At 40.1% G+C, this 21,088-nt stretch overlaps 1 protein-coding gene across 3 annotated transcripts in view; it reads right to left on the bottom strand.

Moving 5' to 3' along the window:
- The window catches only part of si:dkey-260j18.2 (uncharacterized protein LOC325231 homolog), a 66,269-nt gene that overhangs the window by 11,953 nt on the left and 33,228 nt on the right, over positions 1-21,088 (bottom strand). For all 3 annotated transcript variants that reach the window (XM_039760605.1, XM_039760607.1, XM_039760606.1), the window contains one exon: positions 85-312. In XM_039760605.1, coding sequence (XP_039616539.1) covers positions 85-312 — 228 coding nt within the window. The remainder of the gene's footprint in view (positions 1-84; positions 313-21,088) is intronic.

Below are 21,088 nucleotides of genomic sequence, written 5' to 3'. Positions count from 1 at the left end.
GAGAGAAAAGAAGAGATTAGCCACCATAAAGTCAATCAATATGAAGAAATTACGGAGCCACATGCCATTATAAAATGTGATTACCTAGAGCACAAGTCTTGCAATGGTAGGACCTGAAGCCGATTGGCTGCAACAAAGAGATCCTCTGCTGTGTCAGGACTAAGCCTTGCCTCTCCAGTGTACACAAAGTGAATTACTGACTGAACCACCTCAGGTGTCACCTCCTGTAGTCGGATCTCAGTAAGGCGAGACTCTGCCAATGGGCTTGTGAACATTGCACGAAAGTAGGGGCTAACTGAGGCCAACAGAACCCTGTAGATTAATAGGAGAGAATGAAAGAGGTGAGAAATTTTGACAGAAAGAATATGTTAACAGAGAAAGAGGAAGAAAACAGTAACCAAGGGTGTCTTGTATTGCCCTAATCAAGGTTTCAAAATTCAAAAATATTAACCTAAACTAATGCTGCCAGATAAACCATGTAATTTGTACTTAAAAGGTACAGGATTTAAATACTGGATAGTGAATACTGAAAAAAGAAAGCACTTCCTCACAGAGACAGGACAGTAAGTGTCAGAAATTACCAAATTGATAAAAGCAGATATCCTTCATCTTTGAAGAAAAGACTACTGGGTGTACCACTGCTTAATAACCAGTCACGTCAAATGAAGTGAATGGCCTCTCGTTGTTTGTGAATTTGAGTGTTTCATAGAAAAAACCAAGACAAGGCAAAACTGGATAAGACAGTGAGTTGTATAGGACTGTTTCTACGGAGACAAGGAAGAAGGATAAGAATCTAGCCAAGCTGATTAAGACCATCATGATAACACAGGACATTCCTGTAACCAAATCTGTAGAGCTGACTGCCAGAAATTCAAATTAAACTGTTACAGTGCATGGCTTTCAGATCCACTTTAGGTTTCTTAAAACTGGATATAGGCATGCTTAGAACACATTGTAAGAGTGACACAAATTTGTCTGTAGAAGTAAGGTCACTATGGTAATGAAAAGCTTTGTTATACTCTGCTTCCTAATAAGGCTGCCACTAGCCAGAATTTATTTTAACAAGATTTTTACTGTTAGTTCAAATGATTCCTCCACAGAGCTAGGATTATGACATCAGCTTTTACCAAAAAAATTACAACTCTTTTAAAGTCTTCAAGATCTCCTCTTTTAACTGTGACAATAAGGCCATCTAGGACTTTCATAAAATACCTATGTTGAGATGAACGTTAACAGTAGAGTTCTCTATAATTCCACCCATCTAAAAATATTATGAAACTCTCGTTTAAAGAGCATAAATGGTAATTGATTGAATGTGTTTGTGCAAGAGTGCTCTTTGTAATGTACTGGCATTCCGTCCTCTCTTCCCTTTCTCTTTGCCCTCTACACCACCAATTTTAAGTACATCTCCAGTTAATTAATTTTAAGTACATAACCTTCTATTGGAAGAGGCCATATTCAATTACTGTATATAACAACATCTTTAAGACTATAATCAGATTTAGATATACACTTTAGCGAGGAGAAGCAAAAAAAAAAATTTAAGATGCTCTGGTATATTGTTATGGGACATATTTTCTGCAAAAATTAAATTGAAAATTATGACAGTAAAATACAATCTTTTACAATTTAATTTTCAAAGTCTGCATGCAAGAATGCTGCAAAAATTAAAATGAAAATTAAAAAGCTCAACTTGCAATTTCATTTTCAGCCTGAACCACAATGAACCTGCAAAAATGAAAAGTAAAATACAAATAAGCAATGGCACCACATGCTGCTCACTGAATTTTCATTTTCCACTTTGAATTTTCATTTTCAAGTTCTCGACATGCAAATACGGGCAAGGCTTTGCACCTTGATTTCCCTCAATGCTTTGAGCCTTCAAAGCTGTACAGCCACTTCGATCAACAGAATACTTGTCTCTTCGACTGTGTTTAATTCAAGTAATTTTGATCATTTCATCCCCGTACTGCAAACAAATCTGTTCAATTCCCATGGGCTTTTCCAAAATGCATTATAGAAGAGTATAATCTTAAAGTTGATGATTTACAGATTCTTGACGACATCGATGTGACAGAAAAAAAGGCTGCTGCGACAATCCAGAGGTGGGGCAGGGCTCTGCGATACGGACACAGATGGTGGCCACCTAAGAAGGTAAGCGATATTTCTTTGAGAATTGTTTAAAGGAGATTTCACCCCTTCCGACAGTGAAGCATATAAAAAAGCTGAAAGGGAAAAAGGGAGTTGACTAAAAAGTAAAATATGCCATTCTTTTTCTACAAGAGCCAACAAGAAACATCTGAAATATGTTAGTGAAAGAGTGTGCAAGATCAACTGGCTTTGGCAGGAGGTTATGGGGAGAAGAAATCAGAGTTATTTAACAGAAATAAATTGAGAGTGTTTTCTTAGGTTAAGATTCTGTGAAGATTAACTGACAAAGGGGTGGATTCTTTATTCTTGATATGGGTGTGAATGCACAAATTTTCTAGAGGGCATTTAAAAAAGAAAAAAACACAGACATAAAAATACATAGTATTACAAGGCATTTTGATCTAATTATTTTTTTTTTACTCATCCCCCTTCTTGTGTTATAGGTGACTTACATAATTAAATGTGAAAAAGAATGGAATGCTGGTTTTTATATGACTATAAAGCTGGTGAAAGGTTCACTTTTATGATTTGATGCTTTAATGAAACATTCTAGACATTTTTATTAAAATTCTAAAGCCTCAGGTAGAAATGTATGTGGTACTTTAGTAAAATTAGTAAAGAAAGAGAAAAAAATAAAATAACTTATATACATGCATACATACATACATACACACACACACACAGGGTGGTGCAGGGAAACGGGAAATTTTCAATTGATGTTCAATGCACAAATAAACATATTACAAAATACATTTAATGATGAAATGTATTGTACAGGATATGTAATTAATGATTGTAATCAATATTCATTTTATGTTTTGAAGAAAACATCATGAAGGTGTTGTCCATTTCTCCGAACACATTCTGACAGCCTGTTGCGGAAATTCTGCATTGCTTGACATAACTGGTCAAGAGGAATGGCAGCGATTTACACTTCAATCCTGCTTTTTAGTTCAGCATTAGTTGCAGGACATGTGCGGTACACTTGGCTTATAAGTTGTCCCCACATGAAGAAGAAGAAGAGAAAAAAAAATATCACAATCAGTGAGATCTGGGGATCTCAGAGGCCATGGAATGTTACTGTTGCGTGAAATGACGCGCCTTCAAAACAATCATCGAATAGCTGCCATCTGTTGCTGGGCAATATGCGAAGTGGCTCAACCTGGGGACTTTTTTTTTTTAAGGCTGCACCCGTTTCTTCAAAATTACATATCCATGTTGTGATTGCATGAGCAGACAGGACAGGGTTATTACAATAAATTTTCATTTTAGAAGCCATTTTTCAGTTATGTGCCAATAATATGATTATTATTATGGGACCAATGGAGATAATTTGAATATCACACCAACACTATTATGAGACCAATTTTTGTATTGATTTATTATTGAATATTTTTCCCTTGGTATATATGCATTCAGATTGACTTTATTTTTGTAATGATTTACTTGTTACAAGGGACATGTTTTCAATTGAATAGGATTTACAACAGCAGCCAAATTGGAAATAGCTACAAAGGAAAGCTTTCATTTTAGGATTTATTTTTGAATCTAACAGCCAAATTGAGAGGAAAACTGAAAATTGTACTTATCACCTTTAAAATTTATTTTGATCATTAAAAACAAATTGGCCCAGATAGAAGCAGAGACTGGATTGAAATGATCATCTGTTTTACTGCCAGTAATATTTCTGATAAGAGGTACCCCCAATAAAATAGATCTGACACCTTATGAAACATTACTTTTGAGATCCATAAGTAGCTACAGAAGAACTGACATGCTGACTAATTTACTGGAAATTTTTAAGACTTTACACCTGCAGGTCAAAGCTGTTTTTATCCTAGTATATCGTAGATGACAGCATTTGAAGTTGAACCGGAAGATTGGGCTGTGATAAAGGTCTTCAGATAAACAAATCATCCTACTCCAAGGAGAACCCAGCCATACCTGGGGGGGCAGGGGTTGGGGGGTAGGATCAAGTTGGGGATCAGGCCATCAACCGACAGACTAATGGACAACATACTTAAATACCAGTCCAAGGCATCGCAGGTTCCTGCTCCTAAGAATTCAACTGTGCTGGTGACAGTTGACGCCGAAAGATCATTGCGGGCTCTGAATAGTAGATGCGATCCACCCACCTTGGACCAAGAGTTTTAAATATTTTCTCTTTTGCCTTGAGGTACTGGACTCCAAGACTGGCTTAAATCCTCACCAGAGAAGAAATTGTCACATTTATATTCTGCAGGGCTCATAATTCTTTGCTGGAACCCACTTTACTTGGCCACAGTCCGTTCACTTGTTTGACAACCAGCAAAGTCTATCAAAGAAGATTTGAGCCATGAAGTTATGGAAGGTATAGAAAGGAAAGCTAATTATCTGCAAGCAAAGCAGGCCAAAGGAACTCTTCATAAGAAACATGTATTAATTGAATATTTGTACTAATGGGAATATACTTATTATAAATTCAAAGGTGTTGGGTTTAACTGGTATAGCAATTGGGATAATATAATTAAATAATTTTAAAAAATGGGCCAGCACCTGGTATATAAACAAATGTGTAAGATTAAATATTTTTAGGTAAATATTTTTATATGACCATTGATACTTAGTATGAGAAGATGAGTTACCTCTAAGGACCAATGATTTATGTAATCTGGAGCTAATCAAAATCTAATCTAGCACTGCATAAAATGTATATTTGGGATTACATTAAATGACAATCAACACAGAGGCTTTCCAGCATTACTAGTTAAGGCCAGTCCCGTTTAGATATTCTTGGTCATTGATGGTAATATTATAACAAATATAGGGCTTAACATTTAGGAACATTTATTACTTGAGAAGAATAATAGTAAACTTATGAGATGGTATATATAAGTAGTATTACTGTAGACTAGGTTAGAACATCCACAACCTTTAGGATAGGGTGATACAGTTTAGGCTGACATGTTGAACGCGACACAGGCCAAATGATTAATATTATGGCTTATTGAGCATAAAAATTATGAAAGAAGGGTATTATGAGAAAAAAAAGTAATAATTTGGCATATAGGAGATGGAGTGTCTTATGCATGTAGGGGTGAATGTGCAGTTTGTGAATTGAAAAGCGCAGATGCAATCTAAAAAATCTCAGCTGCTTTAATGAGAAGCTTGGGTATAACCCTTGCAGTTTAAATGTGATTGCAGAGAAGAGCCAGTGACTTGTATTTCAGATAGTAGTGCTGACATCTTCCAAAGTGAGGACTTACAACTACTGTCAACAAAATACTATAACTGTTTGTGCTAATGTGATAAAGGTAGTCCAAGTTTAAGACCACACCTGGGTGTAAATTTGGGCATCTTTATAGATGAAAGCATCAGGATGAGAGCATGATGATGTGTATAAGGATTTTATCTCTAATCATTGATGTGTACATCAGTGGCGACAGAAAAATGGGAACTTTTCAGTTTTTAAGATAAATATTTGTGCTGTCTTTGTCACAACAAACAGTATTATTAAAAGGTGTGATTGCAGATAAACATAGAGCTAGGTATATTAAATTGTTACTTTAGAAAAAAAGAGAAACTATGATATTTATTGTTTAATTGATTGCAATGTTATACCATATTTAGGAGTTCGGTGGTTAAGGGACAAAGCTCTGACATTATGTATTTATTGTAAACCAATCTTAAAAACAAAAGGCAAGACCAGCACACTTAGGATTGTCTCTATTTAAACCTAGTAACATGGGGGTTGGGGGGGGGCTATGTTCACCAAAGCAGGAATTATTCTCTTGACTGCATTGAATGGTACTTTCCTGACTATAGCCAGTTTTCAGTTCATTTATTTCCATAATCGCCATCAGGTAAATGAACGTTCAAGTCGTTAGGTTAACCTGACAGCATCATCAAAATCTGATTTTACTCTGTTCCCGCATGACTTTTCGGAACATGAAACAAGATGCAAAACTACAGGCCTCCTGGGTGAAGTGCTGGTAACAGCTCCCCAGGGAGAGGGCCCTGTACGTTGAACAAAGTATACTTATACCAGTGATGTATATAGCGCCTCCCTTGATTTGGCCGGCAAGAAGTCTTTTACTCCTGTCTAGTCTATGAAAGTGGGGAGATGTTTGGCCTCTATGTCACCAGGAGGGGAAAATGATGAACCAGAGGTTGTGAAGATTAACAGTGGTCTTGGGTTCAAGACCCAAAGTAGGAGGAGATCTGGTTCCCCCTTTTCACCTTCTGGGTTGTAAAATCATTGGGGTTCTTGTGAACCCCAAAAGGGGGAAAATATAGAAGAGTATACTGTATTCTTAAAGTTGATGATTTACATATATTCAAAGAGAATCATAAACATGTATGAAAATAAGCAGTATATCCCAATGCATGTTAGTATAGTAAGGGTTAAGTCACAAAAAGGCTTGTGGTTGCATCTTTTTATTTTTCTTGGCAAGCTGGAAACCACCAATATCTCACGATTCAAAGTCAACTGTGGAAAAAAGAGGCTAACAGGCAGGCCTCTCTCTTTTCTAGGTAGCGAGAGATGGCTGAGGACTAGAGAATGGTGGCAGGAACTAGATGGGACCAAGGAGGGGAGAAAGCCTGCCAGGCGGCCTTGATGGATAAGATAGAGTGTCATGTTCATTAGGCTGGGAAATAATCATGGAACCAAGGCCATTGGAATTTGGAGTCAGACAGGAGTGTTGAATGAATTAAGTGAGGTAAAACTTTTGATAAGAATTGTAATAAATGCAAGGTCGCTGTATTTGCTCATTGCTCAATTCATCTGAACTGACACCATGTGTACATCATGTAATAAATCTTGACTAGCCAACCCGCGGCGTACCATATGCCGCATAATCAGGCTGGTTTTTTTAATGATTTTTAAGCACAGGGAGAAAATTAACATTGGAAAAATTGGTAATGTAATAAATCAGCAAGAAAAGCAACATTATAACAATGCACGGAACGAACCAACACAGTAAAACAGTTTGCTATGGTGCACGCGGTCGTTTGTCGTAACCAAAAACTCGGTTTTTAAAGACTGCTTACTTCTTTGTGTTTTAACCTCATTTGTAAAGGATTGTTTTGAGGATCCCATGGGATACCCCTCGCAAACCGTTTAACACACTGCATATGGTGATTCACCTCCACGAGAAACATGCCTCTATGAACAGTCAACATGGCTTGGAGGAGCCAGGAGTTGGTGGGCGTGGCTCCTTCTGCGTGCGCCACAGGTGTCTGTCTTGTCGGCGGCTCAGCGAGTCCACGCCCCTTCTGGCGTGCTTTCCATGGTTGTCTTGCCTTAGTGAATTATATATTAATATAGCCATCCCACTGCGTACCATACGCCGCATAATCAGGCCGGCTTTTTAATAATTTTTAAGCACAGGGAGAAAAGTAACATTTGAAAAATCGGTAATGTAATAAATCAGCAAAAAAAGCAGCATTGTAACAATGCACAGAACGAACCAACACACAATCGTCTGTGCGGCGCTCAGGTCCGGTGGGTGAAACGGGAGGAGAGGAGAAGGACGTCCACTCGCTCCCTCCGTCATGCTAGTCTGCTGATTTCTCGTCCAGTATGCACTGCCTGCTCATGTGCCCACCTCCAACTCGTCACTGGAGTTGTTGTCGTCTTTGTACAGTCCAGATGCAGCTGTGACTCACGTAGACTTTTCATTGCTCTGTGCGGTTTTGGCTGCCTTTCTATATATAATCCACCAAGACACCCGACCACGGTGGTAGCGAGGTGGGAGGGGGGTGTGTCCAAAGTGCAGGAGCATCTAAGACGATGTATGTTTGTTGTGGATGCGAATTGCTGTATGTAGCATGTAAAACAGTTTGCAATGGTGCACGTGGTCGTGCATCATAACCAAAAACTCATTTTTTAAAGACTGCGCACTTCATTGTGTTTTAACCTCAGTTGTAAAGGAATCTTTTAAGGATCCCATGGGATACCCCTCGCAAACAGTTTTACACGCTGCATATGGCGATTCACCTCCGCGTTAAACATGCCTCTATTAACAGTCAACGTGGGTTGGAGCTGCATGTGACCTCTACGACAGACGAATATAAATGACGGCGGTTTTTCTGTGTCGTTGCATCCGAGTTGGTGGGCGTGGCTCTGTGAGTTGTCGTATCCAATGGTCTTGGAGTTGGTGGGCATGGCTCCTTCCTGCGCGCCATAGGTGTCTCACTTGTCGGCGGCTTAGTGAATCCACGCCCCTTCCGGCATGCTTTCCATGGTTGTCTTGCCTTAGTGAATTATATATATAGATTCTGCCTGCACATACTCTGGTCTCTGAGTGCCTTCTTTGAACAGCGTGTTTCTGTCACAACAAGATCTGTTGGAATGATAAATGCAATGCCCGTGTCTCTTATACACACTTTTAAATTTAGTATGGGATTCGTAAAAGCAGTGCTAATGTTTGTGAGGTGCCACCTATTTCAATGACAAATACAATGCATTTTATTACTATAAATGGTATTCACCATCTTTTGGAATGACGGACACATAGCAGCCAGAAGGAAACACAGAAAGAAGCATACACACTTATCCTTTTATTAAGGTGAAAAGCGATTCGTTTTGGCTGGACTGGCAAAGGTGGTGGTGGTTCACTGATGATTATTCAGGGCTCCAGATGGCGACTAAAATGGTCGCCAATGTGACTTGATTTTCTATTTTGCGACTAGTTTTTTCATTCCAGTCACCGGTGGCGACTCTCTCTCTCTTTTTCTCTCTCTCAATCTAAGAAAAGTTTAAAATTTAAAGCAGGAGAAACGGCTTTTAATTATGTGCGAACACTCTCAGCCCACGTCTGCCTTTCCTATTACACTATCACGTGATTAAAGCCAAACCGAAGCGAGGCACCATCTGACACGCCCACTCTGCTTCAAACGTCATCTCGCTAACTGCTGCAGATAGCGATCTGAAATAGAAGAGAATCGGGCCACGACTACTCCTCAAATTCCGTCCCAACTTTCCACGTAACATGCGAAATGTTCTAAGTTTCCATGTAACACGCAAAATGGCCAAACGAAAATTTTCCGACTTTTTCTCAATGCCCACTCGTCCAAATCCTGCCTTGTCTACTTCTGAATGAACCGAAAATAATTCAGTCAGTGGGTTATCTAAGGTACAGGCACCGGCGTCCGGAAATGTACAGTTATTAAAGGATGACAACTCTTTCCCGTTAGCAAAGTCTTCTGCACCCGCGGCTCCGACGCCTGGAAGACAGTTTAAAGCGACTTGGTTACAGGAGTTCGCTTGGTTACGGTATGACTAGAGAAAGATGTATTGCAGCTTTTGTGCACAAAACGAACAAGAAATTGCTGGTAAAACAGAATTCATTTTTGGTATGAGCCATTTTAAAAAGGAAACTGTGAAAAAGCATGGTGAGAGTAAGAAACACAAGAATGCCACAGACTGTGTGATCGCTAGGTCTGCTCCTCGTGACACCCCCATAGCAAAGGCAGTGCAACGTGCTTGTGAGAAAGTGACAGAAAGAATTAAAGAATAAAATTCAATGCAGCATATATGATTGCACTGGAAGAAATACCGTTCACAAAGTTTAAATCTCAAATTCTGCTGATGAAGAAGAATGGCATGGATGTGTCAAAAACATATGATAATGATACAGCATGTGCAGAGTTTGTTGGTTGCATTGCAGATGAATTAAAAAGTAATGTCCTGGAAGTAGCTTTAAAGGTAAACTACTGTACATTTCTGTTATAACTGATTGTGGAACAGATGCCTCAGGGAAAGACAATGTCATCACATACTGTAGGTATGTATCTGATGGAACACCTAAGACTAATCTAGTAGGTTTGGATGAGACTGATTATGGTCATGCAGAAGGGATTCAAAACACCATTAAATCACTGCTTCAGAATGCTGACCCAACCAACCCAAATTGGTGGGTACATAAAATGAGTGCTTTTGGAGTTGATGGTGCAAGCGTGAACATGGGTGCAACAAGGGGAATAGGGGCACTTTTCAGAAAAGAGATAGGTGAACATGCTCTGTCTTTCCACTGTTTACCCCATCTGCTGGAACTGGCAATGCTAAACACACAAACGTTAGTGCCAATGATTGAAAAAGTTTATGACCTTCTATAACTAGTGTGGAAAACGTATCATTTCAGTCCCAAAAGCAAGCGGGAGCTGAAGGCTATAGGAGCAGAGATAGGATGCACAATACGAAACCCATCAGTAGTAAAAACTCAGCGCTGGTTGCCACGCATTTATTGGGCACTCTCAGTTTTTCTCCATTCAAACTATGCAACAGGTCAGGGGCAGTACACTGCTGTGCATCATCATATGGAGCACCTTGCAGTCATGTCCAAAAACATAGACATAAAGGGAAGAGCCAAACACATTGTTCAGCAAATGGAAAGCCTGTCTTTCGTTGCCTTTTGTCACTTTTCACATGACCTTTCAGCTTGAAGGTTCAGTGCAACAGGAAGGGCCATCAACGAGCAGGACTGAGAGGGCTGTAAGTAGCCACACAGTCATAACCTTCCAAAATGTTAAATTGAAAGGCCCCCAAAAACCAGGCCACATTCAGAAGTAACCTAAAGGCCGCAATTGAAAAAACAAAGTTGACATTACTGTTAAAGAATTGGAGATCAGGTCTGCAAACATGATGTCATGTGTTACACAGCACGGACATTCAAAGGGATCAGAAATCATCAAGTCATTTTCAGCGTTTTGTCATGATGCATGGCCAGAGGACATTGATAGCTATGGCAAGTGTGAGATAGATACACTTGTTAAATGGTACAGGGAGCTCTTATCAAACAACGGCTGTGATGTCACAGCTGTGCAGAAGGAATGGCTAATGTTGAAAATATTTGTGAAGAGTCAGTTTATGGATAAGACTTACGGTGACCTATGGACAGTGATGCTGAGCAAGGAGCCGTTCTATACAGATTTTAAAAATCTGCTTCACTTAGTCGAAATAATGCTGGTGCTTCCGATATCTGCAGCTCAGTTCGAGAATTTTCAGCACAAAACAGAATAAAATCAAAAGGGTGCAACTCCCTAAGTGTAGAAACACTGGAAGACTTGGTAGGATCAGTACATAGGGCCCTACACTTGAACTTGTTGACCGAGAGCCCAGTGTAAAGCGCTAGTTGTCAGCCAGTTATTAAAAAAAAAAGTGCAGACCAAAATATATTGGCTGGCCTAATGATGCTGACATTGCAATGGTTAGTGACAGTGAACTTGAAGAGTAATTAATTTCTTTATATTTGTACACTCATTGCGAAATGATTATTTCAGAAATTACTGTTTATAATGTTTGTTATTGTGTTAATTCTTGTGTTATTATGTGTAAGACATTTTCAATGTTTGTATTTGTAGTGTTCCTTACACATGTTGTGTATAAGACTCTGGACTTGAAGTATTGCTTATTAGTAAACATTTGCACTGTTCACATTTATGTGTCATTTATTCTTTTGTTACTATTATCTATAAGACATTGCAGAGGACACTAGTAGGCAGGTCAAATAGCTCAGATAGGAGAAAGGAAAGGCAGTGTGAGGTAGACCAAAGAAACAAATAAACAATACAAGTAAATATTATTTGTTTATTTCACAATTTGGCTCCTAAATATTTTGGGTTTAGGAGCCAATGGCTCCCATTTTTTTTTCTGTCCGGAGCCCTGTAATAAGACATGAGTTTACACCCTGCTTTGAACTAGGCGAAAATCAGACTAGAGTGCAGGTTACACGATTGAATCCTTGATACATTTGGGAACTAGCTTGATTCTGAACTGTTTAAGTGGCTACATGCAACCCCTCATATTTGTACAGATTTACGCATGGTTCAAAAACAAGCTTGGTCACTTTACATTGAATGTATAATTGAGCAGAGTTAAGGGTTTGGTACAGCTTTCGATTGAGAGCTTGTTTATATCTTTCTTAATCTTCTCAATACTATCTCAACACAAATGAACAGATACAGATATCTGGGAAAATGTTAATTTAGCTTGACTATTCAGTGGTAGAGGTGGAACAGTTTTAAGATACACAGTTGCAATGAATCAGAGTCTATCCCTAGTGAACATGCTCACGATGTACAAGGAACAATAGTCATAGGATTCTCAAATCAATAACACAAAAGCCACATAAAACATTTTGATTTTCATTGTGTTTGTCACAGAAACATGGTTCTACAAAATGCATACCTATGTATTTAAAATAAAAAAGACTTAAAACATTCCTAATCTCTGAAAGCCACTACACCAGCCAGTTTCCACTTTGGATAATTATTTTTTAACAACCAGGATTTTCCCATTATTTTATATTTTTACCTAACTTTACTGGTTGGTGCCCTTTGCAAAGGTGTCATTGCACAGTTTCAGACTCCTGGCACCTTTTTTGTCATAACCAAACAACCAGACAACAGATGAATTTAGACACAGACAATGATGACTGTTCAAAAAACAGAATTTTGGTTTATTCCAAAAATGCCAATAAATATTTACAATAATGTCTTGCAACCATATGCATAATTCAAAAGCACGAACATTAACAAAAATGCGAAGTGCAGGTGCAAGACATGTTAATTACAGTGGCTTCAAAGCAAAATCCAAAAAAAAAAAAGATATAAAAACCTTTTCTTCCTCCCTCCTTCCTCAGACAGTACATGAATACAGTAATGAAAAATGAGCACATACAACCACAGATTACTTGCACCCCAAAAAAGCCTACAAGTCGGAAGTAAACTCACTAATAGATTGCGAGATTTTTTGGGACCCCGTCGACTCACCAACTGTGCTGTGTGCTGAAACTCTGTTAATGCAGGCAGGGAGTGCTTGTCTGCCACTGGTTAACTGCATGGTCTCAGGCATAACGCATTTGGATAATTCTATGTCAAATCAACTTTTGGTCTTCATTGTTACAGATTTTAACAAAACTTGGCATGCTTATTTGGTCATACAAGTAACCCATTTATAACTCAAATTGCATTGTCTTCAACCAATATTAAGGGAGATTTAAGGTAACAAAGTTTGAATTTATAAGGGGGTGGGGGAATTGTGACTTTGACTGGCTATATCTCCCTAAAATAAGTTGCACAGAAATGGTTCCCATACTATTTTAAACCTCTTTTACAACTCTATAATTTGCATAAATACTATGCTGTCCCCAAAATGAAAAATTACCATGTTATGATTATAATATTAAAAACTAAACAACAAAAAAATCTATATTTTAACACTGGACGATTTTTACTAAAACTAGCTTATAATTTCACGAAAAATGTGGTGTTTGGTTTATGAGTCGTTGATGAGCTATCATTACTTATGCCAGATGTTTGTGTGTGTGGAAATGACAGCTCCCTTGTGAATAAAAACCCAAGTGGTACCAGGAGTGGAGTCTTGCACAGTTGGATCCCCAAAAGGCACAAAACATTGATCTTTCATTGGAGCCTGTTGAGGCCCCTGCAGGTGCTCCTGTCCTTGTCCAAGACGACTACTTCAGATGACCCAGAGTTTTTCCTATTATGTTTTGAACGGATGGCTACACTAATGCGCTGGGATGGGGAGGCTGGGCAGCTAACTTGGCCCCTTTAATGACCAGTGAGGCCCTGCATGTTATGTAAAATCTTCCCAAGAGACATGATATGATATCCTGAAGCAGCAAATCCTCCTCTGTATGGCTATGAGCTCCTTGAACAAGGGGCATAAGTTTCGGCTGTGACAGATCGATGTGGACAGCCCTATATGGGGACAGGTGCAGGACTTAGTAGACGTTATTCAAAGCTGGTTCGGAGGAGACATCTTCGAGCTCATTGTGGAAAAACCCACTATTGATGTAGTCCAAAGCCCAGTTTTGCTAGTCACTGACACTGCTGGTGGGGGCACGCAGGCTGGCCCCACAAGTAGAAGACGGTATCATTGAAACTCCGGGATCAAGCACAGGTGTTTACGGTGTGATCAGCCGGGACATCTGACATGAGAGTGCCACCTGTCGACAGCACATTCCATAGAGTTTGGCTTGGCAGACTTATGCTGTTCTCAGGTTCTCCCAACAGTCTTGAAAAAAGACAACTTTAGGGTCCCCATCAAGTCGGCCAGACATAAGGTCCCAGCCCTATTAGACTCGGGTAGTGACTTGCTCCTGCAGATTTCTTACACAAGCACAGTACGGATGAATATTCACTTTGTTCATGGGGACGTTACACAATGAGATTGTCTTACTCCCACTGAAATTTAAAGGGAAGAATTTTAAAGCGTAGACTGGCATCTCTTAGGTTAAGTTTATACTTCACGCGACGCTACGCATGCTCCAGCGGATACTCCAGCTACACAAGCATTTTACTGTTTATACTTGCGTTCATACTTTAAGTAAATCTGGAAGAATCCACCAGGTGGCAGTGCAAGATACAGTGGCTTGCAAAAGTATTCGGCCCCATTGAACTTTTCCACATTTTGTCACATTACAGCCACAAACATGAATCAATTTCATTGGAATTCCACGTGAAAGACCAATAAAAAAGTGGAACGAAAATCATACATGATTCCAAACATTTTTTACAAATAAATAACTGCAAAGTGGGGTGTGCGTAATTATTCAGCCCCCCCGAGTCAATACTTTGTAGAACCACCTTTTGCTGCAATTACAGCTGCCAGTCTTTTAGGGTATGACTCTACCAGCTTTGCACATCTAGAGACTGAAATCCTTGCCCATTATTCTTTGCAAAACAGCTCCAGCTCAGTCAGATTAGATGGACAGCGTTTGTGAACAGCAGTTTTCAGATCTTGCCACAGATTCTCGATTGGATTTAGATCTGGACTTTGACTGGGCCATTCTAACACATGGATATGTTTTGTTTTAAACCATTCCATTGTTGCCCTTGCTTTATGTTTAGGGTCATTGTCCTGCTGGAAGGTGAACCTCCGCCCCAGTCTCAAGTCTTTTGCAGACTCCAAGAGGTTTTCTTCCAAGATTGCCCTGTATTTGGCTCCATCCATCTTCCCATCAACTCTGACCAGCTTCCCTGTCCCTGCTGAAGAGAAGCACCCCCAGAGCATGATGCTGCCACCACCATATTTGACAGTGGGGAACCCTCCGACACCGTGTCACCCCCATGTGTATAATTATTAACAGTATTCATTATTTAAACGAAATTAACGATTTATCTGTAAAATGTAACATACATACTTTAATGCATTTCATCGTGAAAGTGATATCAAGTATAAATCTAAGGATTCTAAATGTGCAGAAAGTTGGAATATCATACATTTAATGTGTTCTGTGTGGTGATCTATTGCTGTTTGCCATTGCTGTCAGGTCAGGAGGAAGCCACAGAAAAAAAAAGTCATCACAAAAGATGATAGGTGAGACCTTTAAAATGTATCTTGTCATTACGATCGGGAATATGCAACGCTTGAATATAAAACCACCAAAAAAATCTGTATGTCGGCATTTTGCTTCACCACATCGAACCATTCATGAAACTTCAAAGCACGCACATTGATCCCATAGGATCCGCATACAGGATTTCTGTCACATGTAGATAGTAAACAGAGACTCTGACGTCACATTCCAACTTTTATGACACTGCGCCCCCCGACTTTTTGCTGGTACTGCAACTTGGGCATGCGTCACATTAATTTCTGAAAACCTGCTCAGAAGACACGTCAAATGAATGATTGGAAAGCATTGGCGGCCATCATGCAGGCGCATACGCATTCTGAGAGTGAAGTATAAACAAGTCCTAACTGGGGAAGAGGAATGCCGTCTTCCCACGCATCTTAGACACCTGAAGTGCACCTCATTCTGTAGTAGATAGGCATGGGTTCATCGTTGAAAGGTCAGCCCGGAAGCCGGCTTGGGAGATTTAACCAAATTTGTCCAGTGAGGAAGGGAAGATAGAAAGCTCTTCACAATAGGCATTAGCACCTTCTGCCTCCCCAGATGAGGATGCTACTTTGGGCTCATGGAAAACTTTGAGGGTTGCTGCATCAGGCACTGGGGAAGCAGGTGCTGGCACCCCAATGGGAGTTTGCATGCTTGCAACACAGAGACAGCAACTTAGAATTTGCATTTAACCTAGTGCATGTCGCAAATGATTGCTACTATGAAGTGCGGGAGGGCCCAGGATTTAAAACTCTGCACTTTTTAATCAAGGACAGTCATTTGTATTGGGCAAATTCACAGAAGGGGCAGGTTGTTTGAGCAGTTGGTGGTTCAGAGGGGTCACAGAGAAACGATTTGGAGAACATGCCTACACCCATGTCCTGGGGGGGTCACCTCAATGCAGAAAAGATGCAGGATCGAATTTCAAAAAGCTTTTATTGGCTGAACATGAGTAAAGATGTGGATCAGTTTTGTAAGTCGTACCCCAACTGTCAAGTTGTTAATGCTCACAGATCCGTTAGGGCTCCCTCTCGCCAATGCCTATTGTGAACGTCCCTTTTGAGAGAGTTGGGTTAGACACATTATTGGTCCAGTTCTCAAGAGTAAGAATTGTTATCAGTACATGTTTGTGTGGAAGGCAATGTGCAAGCTGTTACTAAGACTGTGTCGGAAGTGTTCACTTGTATTGGCATCTCTTGCAGGACTTTAACTGACCATGATACAACCTTTACGTCCCATGTCATGAAAAAGCTATGAAAGAGCCTTGCTATAAAACAACTGAGCACCACTGGTTATCAACTGCAGACGAAAGGCCTGACTGAAAGATTCAACAAGACTTTAAAACAGATGATTCAGTGGTTAGCTTATGATGACCCGACTAAGACACTGGTGTTGCACTTTCTCCTGTTCGCTGTTAGGGAATTTCTTCAGGCCTCTACCGGCTTAAGTCCATTTGAACTATTATTTGGCAGATGGCCATGAGGAAAGCATTTTTCGAGAAAAATGGATGGGGTTTGCCCTGAAACTCACGAGGGGAGATTCGTTGATCGGGTTGCTTCACTCCAATAACATATTTCTAAATTGTCCTCCATCACTGTGGAGCACGAGAACCATCAACAGGAGGCTCAGAAATGTAATTATGATAGCAAAAACAAACTTCATGAATTCAAAAGGGACAATCAGGTTCTCATTTTGATCCTCTATGATCCACATAAGTTTGTGGCAAAATGGCTGAGTCCTGCGGTAGTGGAGGAACACTTGTGCCCGGTGAACAATAAGGTTAGAATTCCTAGCTGATGAAAGCCCATGCAAATCTTGCATGTTAATCTTTTGAAGGAGTGACAAGATTCGAACGACGTGTTGGCTACTTTTGCTTCAGTCTCTCAGACGAAGGTTGGTATTGGTGGTGAATTGATGGACACTCAGAAGGTGGGGTTGTTGTCCCTGATCAGAAGAAACTCTGATGTATTTTTGGCTTTACCTGAAGAGACGGAAACTGCTGAACACAGACAGGATTGTTGACCGTGCCTGGTGTTAAAGTGCAGATGTGGCAATACCGTATTTTGGAAGCAACAAGGGCTGTGTGATATTCGATGAGGTGAAACTGATGCTCAAGCTGGGTGTGATTTGCGAAAGTAAAAGCGAATAGCACAATTCAGTTGTTCTGGTTCCACAACTGAATTCTTCTGTGTGGTTTTGTATAGATTTTGGACATTTTAATAAGATTTCCAAGTTTGATGTGTACCTGATGCAATGCCTAACAGTTGGTTCTGGCTGGGTTGACAGCTGTCCCTAAGAAGTATAAATTGGGTGTGTCAGAAATAAATTAAATGAAGGTGGTTTGTGTTTTCCTCAGACTCGCTGGTTATTACAGGAGGTTCATTATGGGTTTTGTCTCTGATCTGATGAAGGTCAGGAAAACCCACAGCATTATCTGGATTGATTATTGTGAAAGGTCTTTCTCTGACTTAAAGACCGCTGAATCTTTGTTCCCAGTCTTGTGAAATCCAGACTTTTCAAAGGAGTTCACAGTACACACAGATGTAAGTGTGTTTGATTTTGGGGCAGTGCTATTGCAGTGTTTTGATGGGAAAGAGCACCCCATCATATTTCTGAGTAGGTAATTACTTCAAAGGTAGTGTAATTTACTCTACCATCGAGAAAGAGTGTTTACCAATTAATGGGATGTTGGAGGAGCTCTGCTATTACTTGTGAGGTAGACTGTTCACCCTGGTGACTGATCACACTCCTCTCCAGTGGCTATACAGGCAGAAAGATACAAACTCCCAACTCACCAGGGGCCTCATGTATAACGCAGTGCGTAGAACTCGCACTATAACATGGCGTAAGCACAAAAGCCGAAATGTGCTTACGCACAGAAAAATCCAGATGCAGGAATCTGTGCGTACTCCAACTTCCACGTTCTTCCGCTATATAAATCCTGATCAGCGTGAAAACTAACGCTCGTGCACGCGCTTTATGTAACGCCCCAACTCCTAACAGAATTACGCCTCTTTGAATATGCATATCAATATAAATCACCCTTAAGCTCAGCCTTCTGTGAAAAGACAATGGGAAAAGCACGGGGGAAAATAACGATTTCAGCGAATACCAAGTGGAGGCAAAGGAAAAATATACTATTTGTTTAATTAAACCGTGGTATAATCAACAAAAGGAAGTTGATCGAGTGACATAGCGTGTTGGAGAAACTTGAAAGCTCAGATATCAGTCGCCGTGAAAAGGCGAGTCGTAGCCTACCGTCTGTGTGTCATATGAAAGCTTTTTAGGGTACAGAGAAAAAAAAGGCACAGTGGGGGAAAAAAAACACGAAATGTCAACTTCAATCTCGAAATTTCCACTTTAATCACGTAGTTTATTTTGTCATTAAAGTAGAACATCATAAACGTCATCTTAAAATCATTTACTTAACCAGTTTCTCAAATCACATCGTAATTAAAGTAGCACGTTAAATGCTTTGTGTTGTATTTGATCTTCTATGTGATCTGTGTGTGTGAATCACTACTTGCTTCTTAAACCGGCTCTCTTCCTCCGACTGTACACAGAATCCATTACATTTGTGATATTACAGCTCTCTGAATAACTAAAATACTGAGATGTATACGTGATATCATTAAGAGTTAAAGCACGTTATTAAACATGGGTTTTACAGCGCAGCGATTGTGCACGACCATCGATGAAATTATTTATTGCAGCAGTACTCAGGGCGGCTCTAGGTTTGTGGTGGCACTGGGCAGAAAAAGAATCGGTGGCTCCTTAGCCCGCCAATGTCAGTGAGGTAGCTTATGCACGGCGGATGGCCACGTCCGTTGCAGACACTAGCTGCCTCGTGCTCATGACACAAGCATTTAACTTTTGTTGAAATTTGCCGCTGCATTTTTAGCCGTGTCGTTATTTTCTCTTTCTGTTTTATATTCAATATGTATTGGCGTGGCCGCCTATGCAGTTCTTGCTTTTCTGTCTCCAAGTAACTGATTGCCACACAATCAGCTCTGTAATAGATGTTAAGCCATCTGTAAACTTAGAGCGCTGATTCTTTAAAAAGTTTAAAGAACATTGAAATATCTTCGTAGTACATGTTTAATTATTCTATCCTTCACGCCAGTCCCAGTGAAGAATATAGATTATTTAAATGAAGTTAAAGTTTTACCTGTATAATATAATAAACATATTTTGCTGCATTTCATCTTAAAAATGATATTGTCATCATATGTAAATACGCACTTTATAAAGTGGCTCAGGTTGTGCAATATTATAACTGTAGTACAAGTTTACAGTGAGGGAATTGTACTTATAAGTACAAACAGTTCTACAAGCAATTGATTAAGTGCGTTTATAGTTCTTGGGATGAAACTGTTTCTGAACCGCGAGGTCCGTACAGGAAAGGCTTTAAAACGTTTTGCCGTGGCTGACGTAGCGTGTGCCTGATGCTGTATACCAATAATTCTTTTCCGAACAGCTGATGCTGTGATTCACACTCAGATACAGTGATATAAATACTCCGAGTGCTGCAGTGAGAGTAATATGGAAAAAGATGATCCGCTGGGGCAACTCCTAATGGGAGCAGCTGAAAGAAGAAGGTGCAGTGAGAGTAACAACGCTAAAGCAGTTATGGTATTTGGAATACTATGGCTATTCCCTGGACCATTAAATTGTTACAAGTTAATTACAATCAGATGCGTTACACTAATAAACAATATGCGGTTAGTTAGTGTATTTATAAAGCCGCGTCAGGAAAATAATGAGTAACCACACAGGAACAGTAGCACTGCTTTGACGCTGGGTGCCGGCAGTCTGCAAAACCGAGCGGAGAACTTGCGTACCACAAGGTATGAGGTACCGTGGAAAAGTGCGTGGTTTTACGCCAAGTGTAGGTTTTATACATCGCGATTTGAACGTGGAAAAGTTCTTACGCAACATTTCTGTGCGTACGCACCGTTTATACATGAGGCCCCAGGTGGTTAATTAGATTGCAGCAGTCTCCTTTTGATATTCGTCATTGTCCCAGTTCGGCACGTATGTCCTTTTGCATCTGGCCAATCCCAGCTTGACCAGTCTCTTTGTTCTTGAGACCTGTCAACTACCCCAACTGCACTGTGAGTTTAATTCTGTTAACAGAGGCAGGGATTGCTTATACGCCGCCAGCGCAACTGCAAGTTCGCTGGCCCAATGCGTAACACGTTTATCATCTGATGGTTGATACAGGAAGCGATTAAAACCAGCCACTGACCTTGCCTTGATGTCTTTTTTTTCTGTCTTTTCTCCTCTAGAACGAACTGGCACCAGCCACTAAACATACCTGACAAGAGAGGCAATTAGTTCTTTCAAAGTGAAGGAGGGAGCTAAAACAGTATGAATGAAACCGTCACTGCCGGATTGCTGTGTTTGTGTGTGTTGAAGTGACAGCTCCTGTGTGGACACACACTTTGCTGTCATGTCACTCCAATTCAAAAATGCCCTTGAGGTTAATTAAAGCTCCATAGTGCCAGTTTAACCCCACAGAAGCCCTCTGAATTGTAGGCATCCAAATCAGTCGGGTGACTCATGAGAAGCCACCAAACACTGGTGCA

Source organism: Polypterus senegalus, chromosome 8 (assembly GCF_016835505.1).
Source record: "Polypterus senegalus isolate Bchr_013 chromosome 8, ASM1683550v1, whole genome shotgun sequence".
NCBI classification, from domain to species: Eukaryota; Metazoa; Chordata; class Cladistia; order Polypteriformes; family Polypteridae; genus Polypterus; species Polypterus senegalus.
Note: the sequence above shows the minus strand (reverse complement) of the source record. Positions and strands in the feature narration are given on the sequence as shown.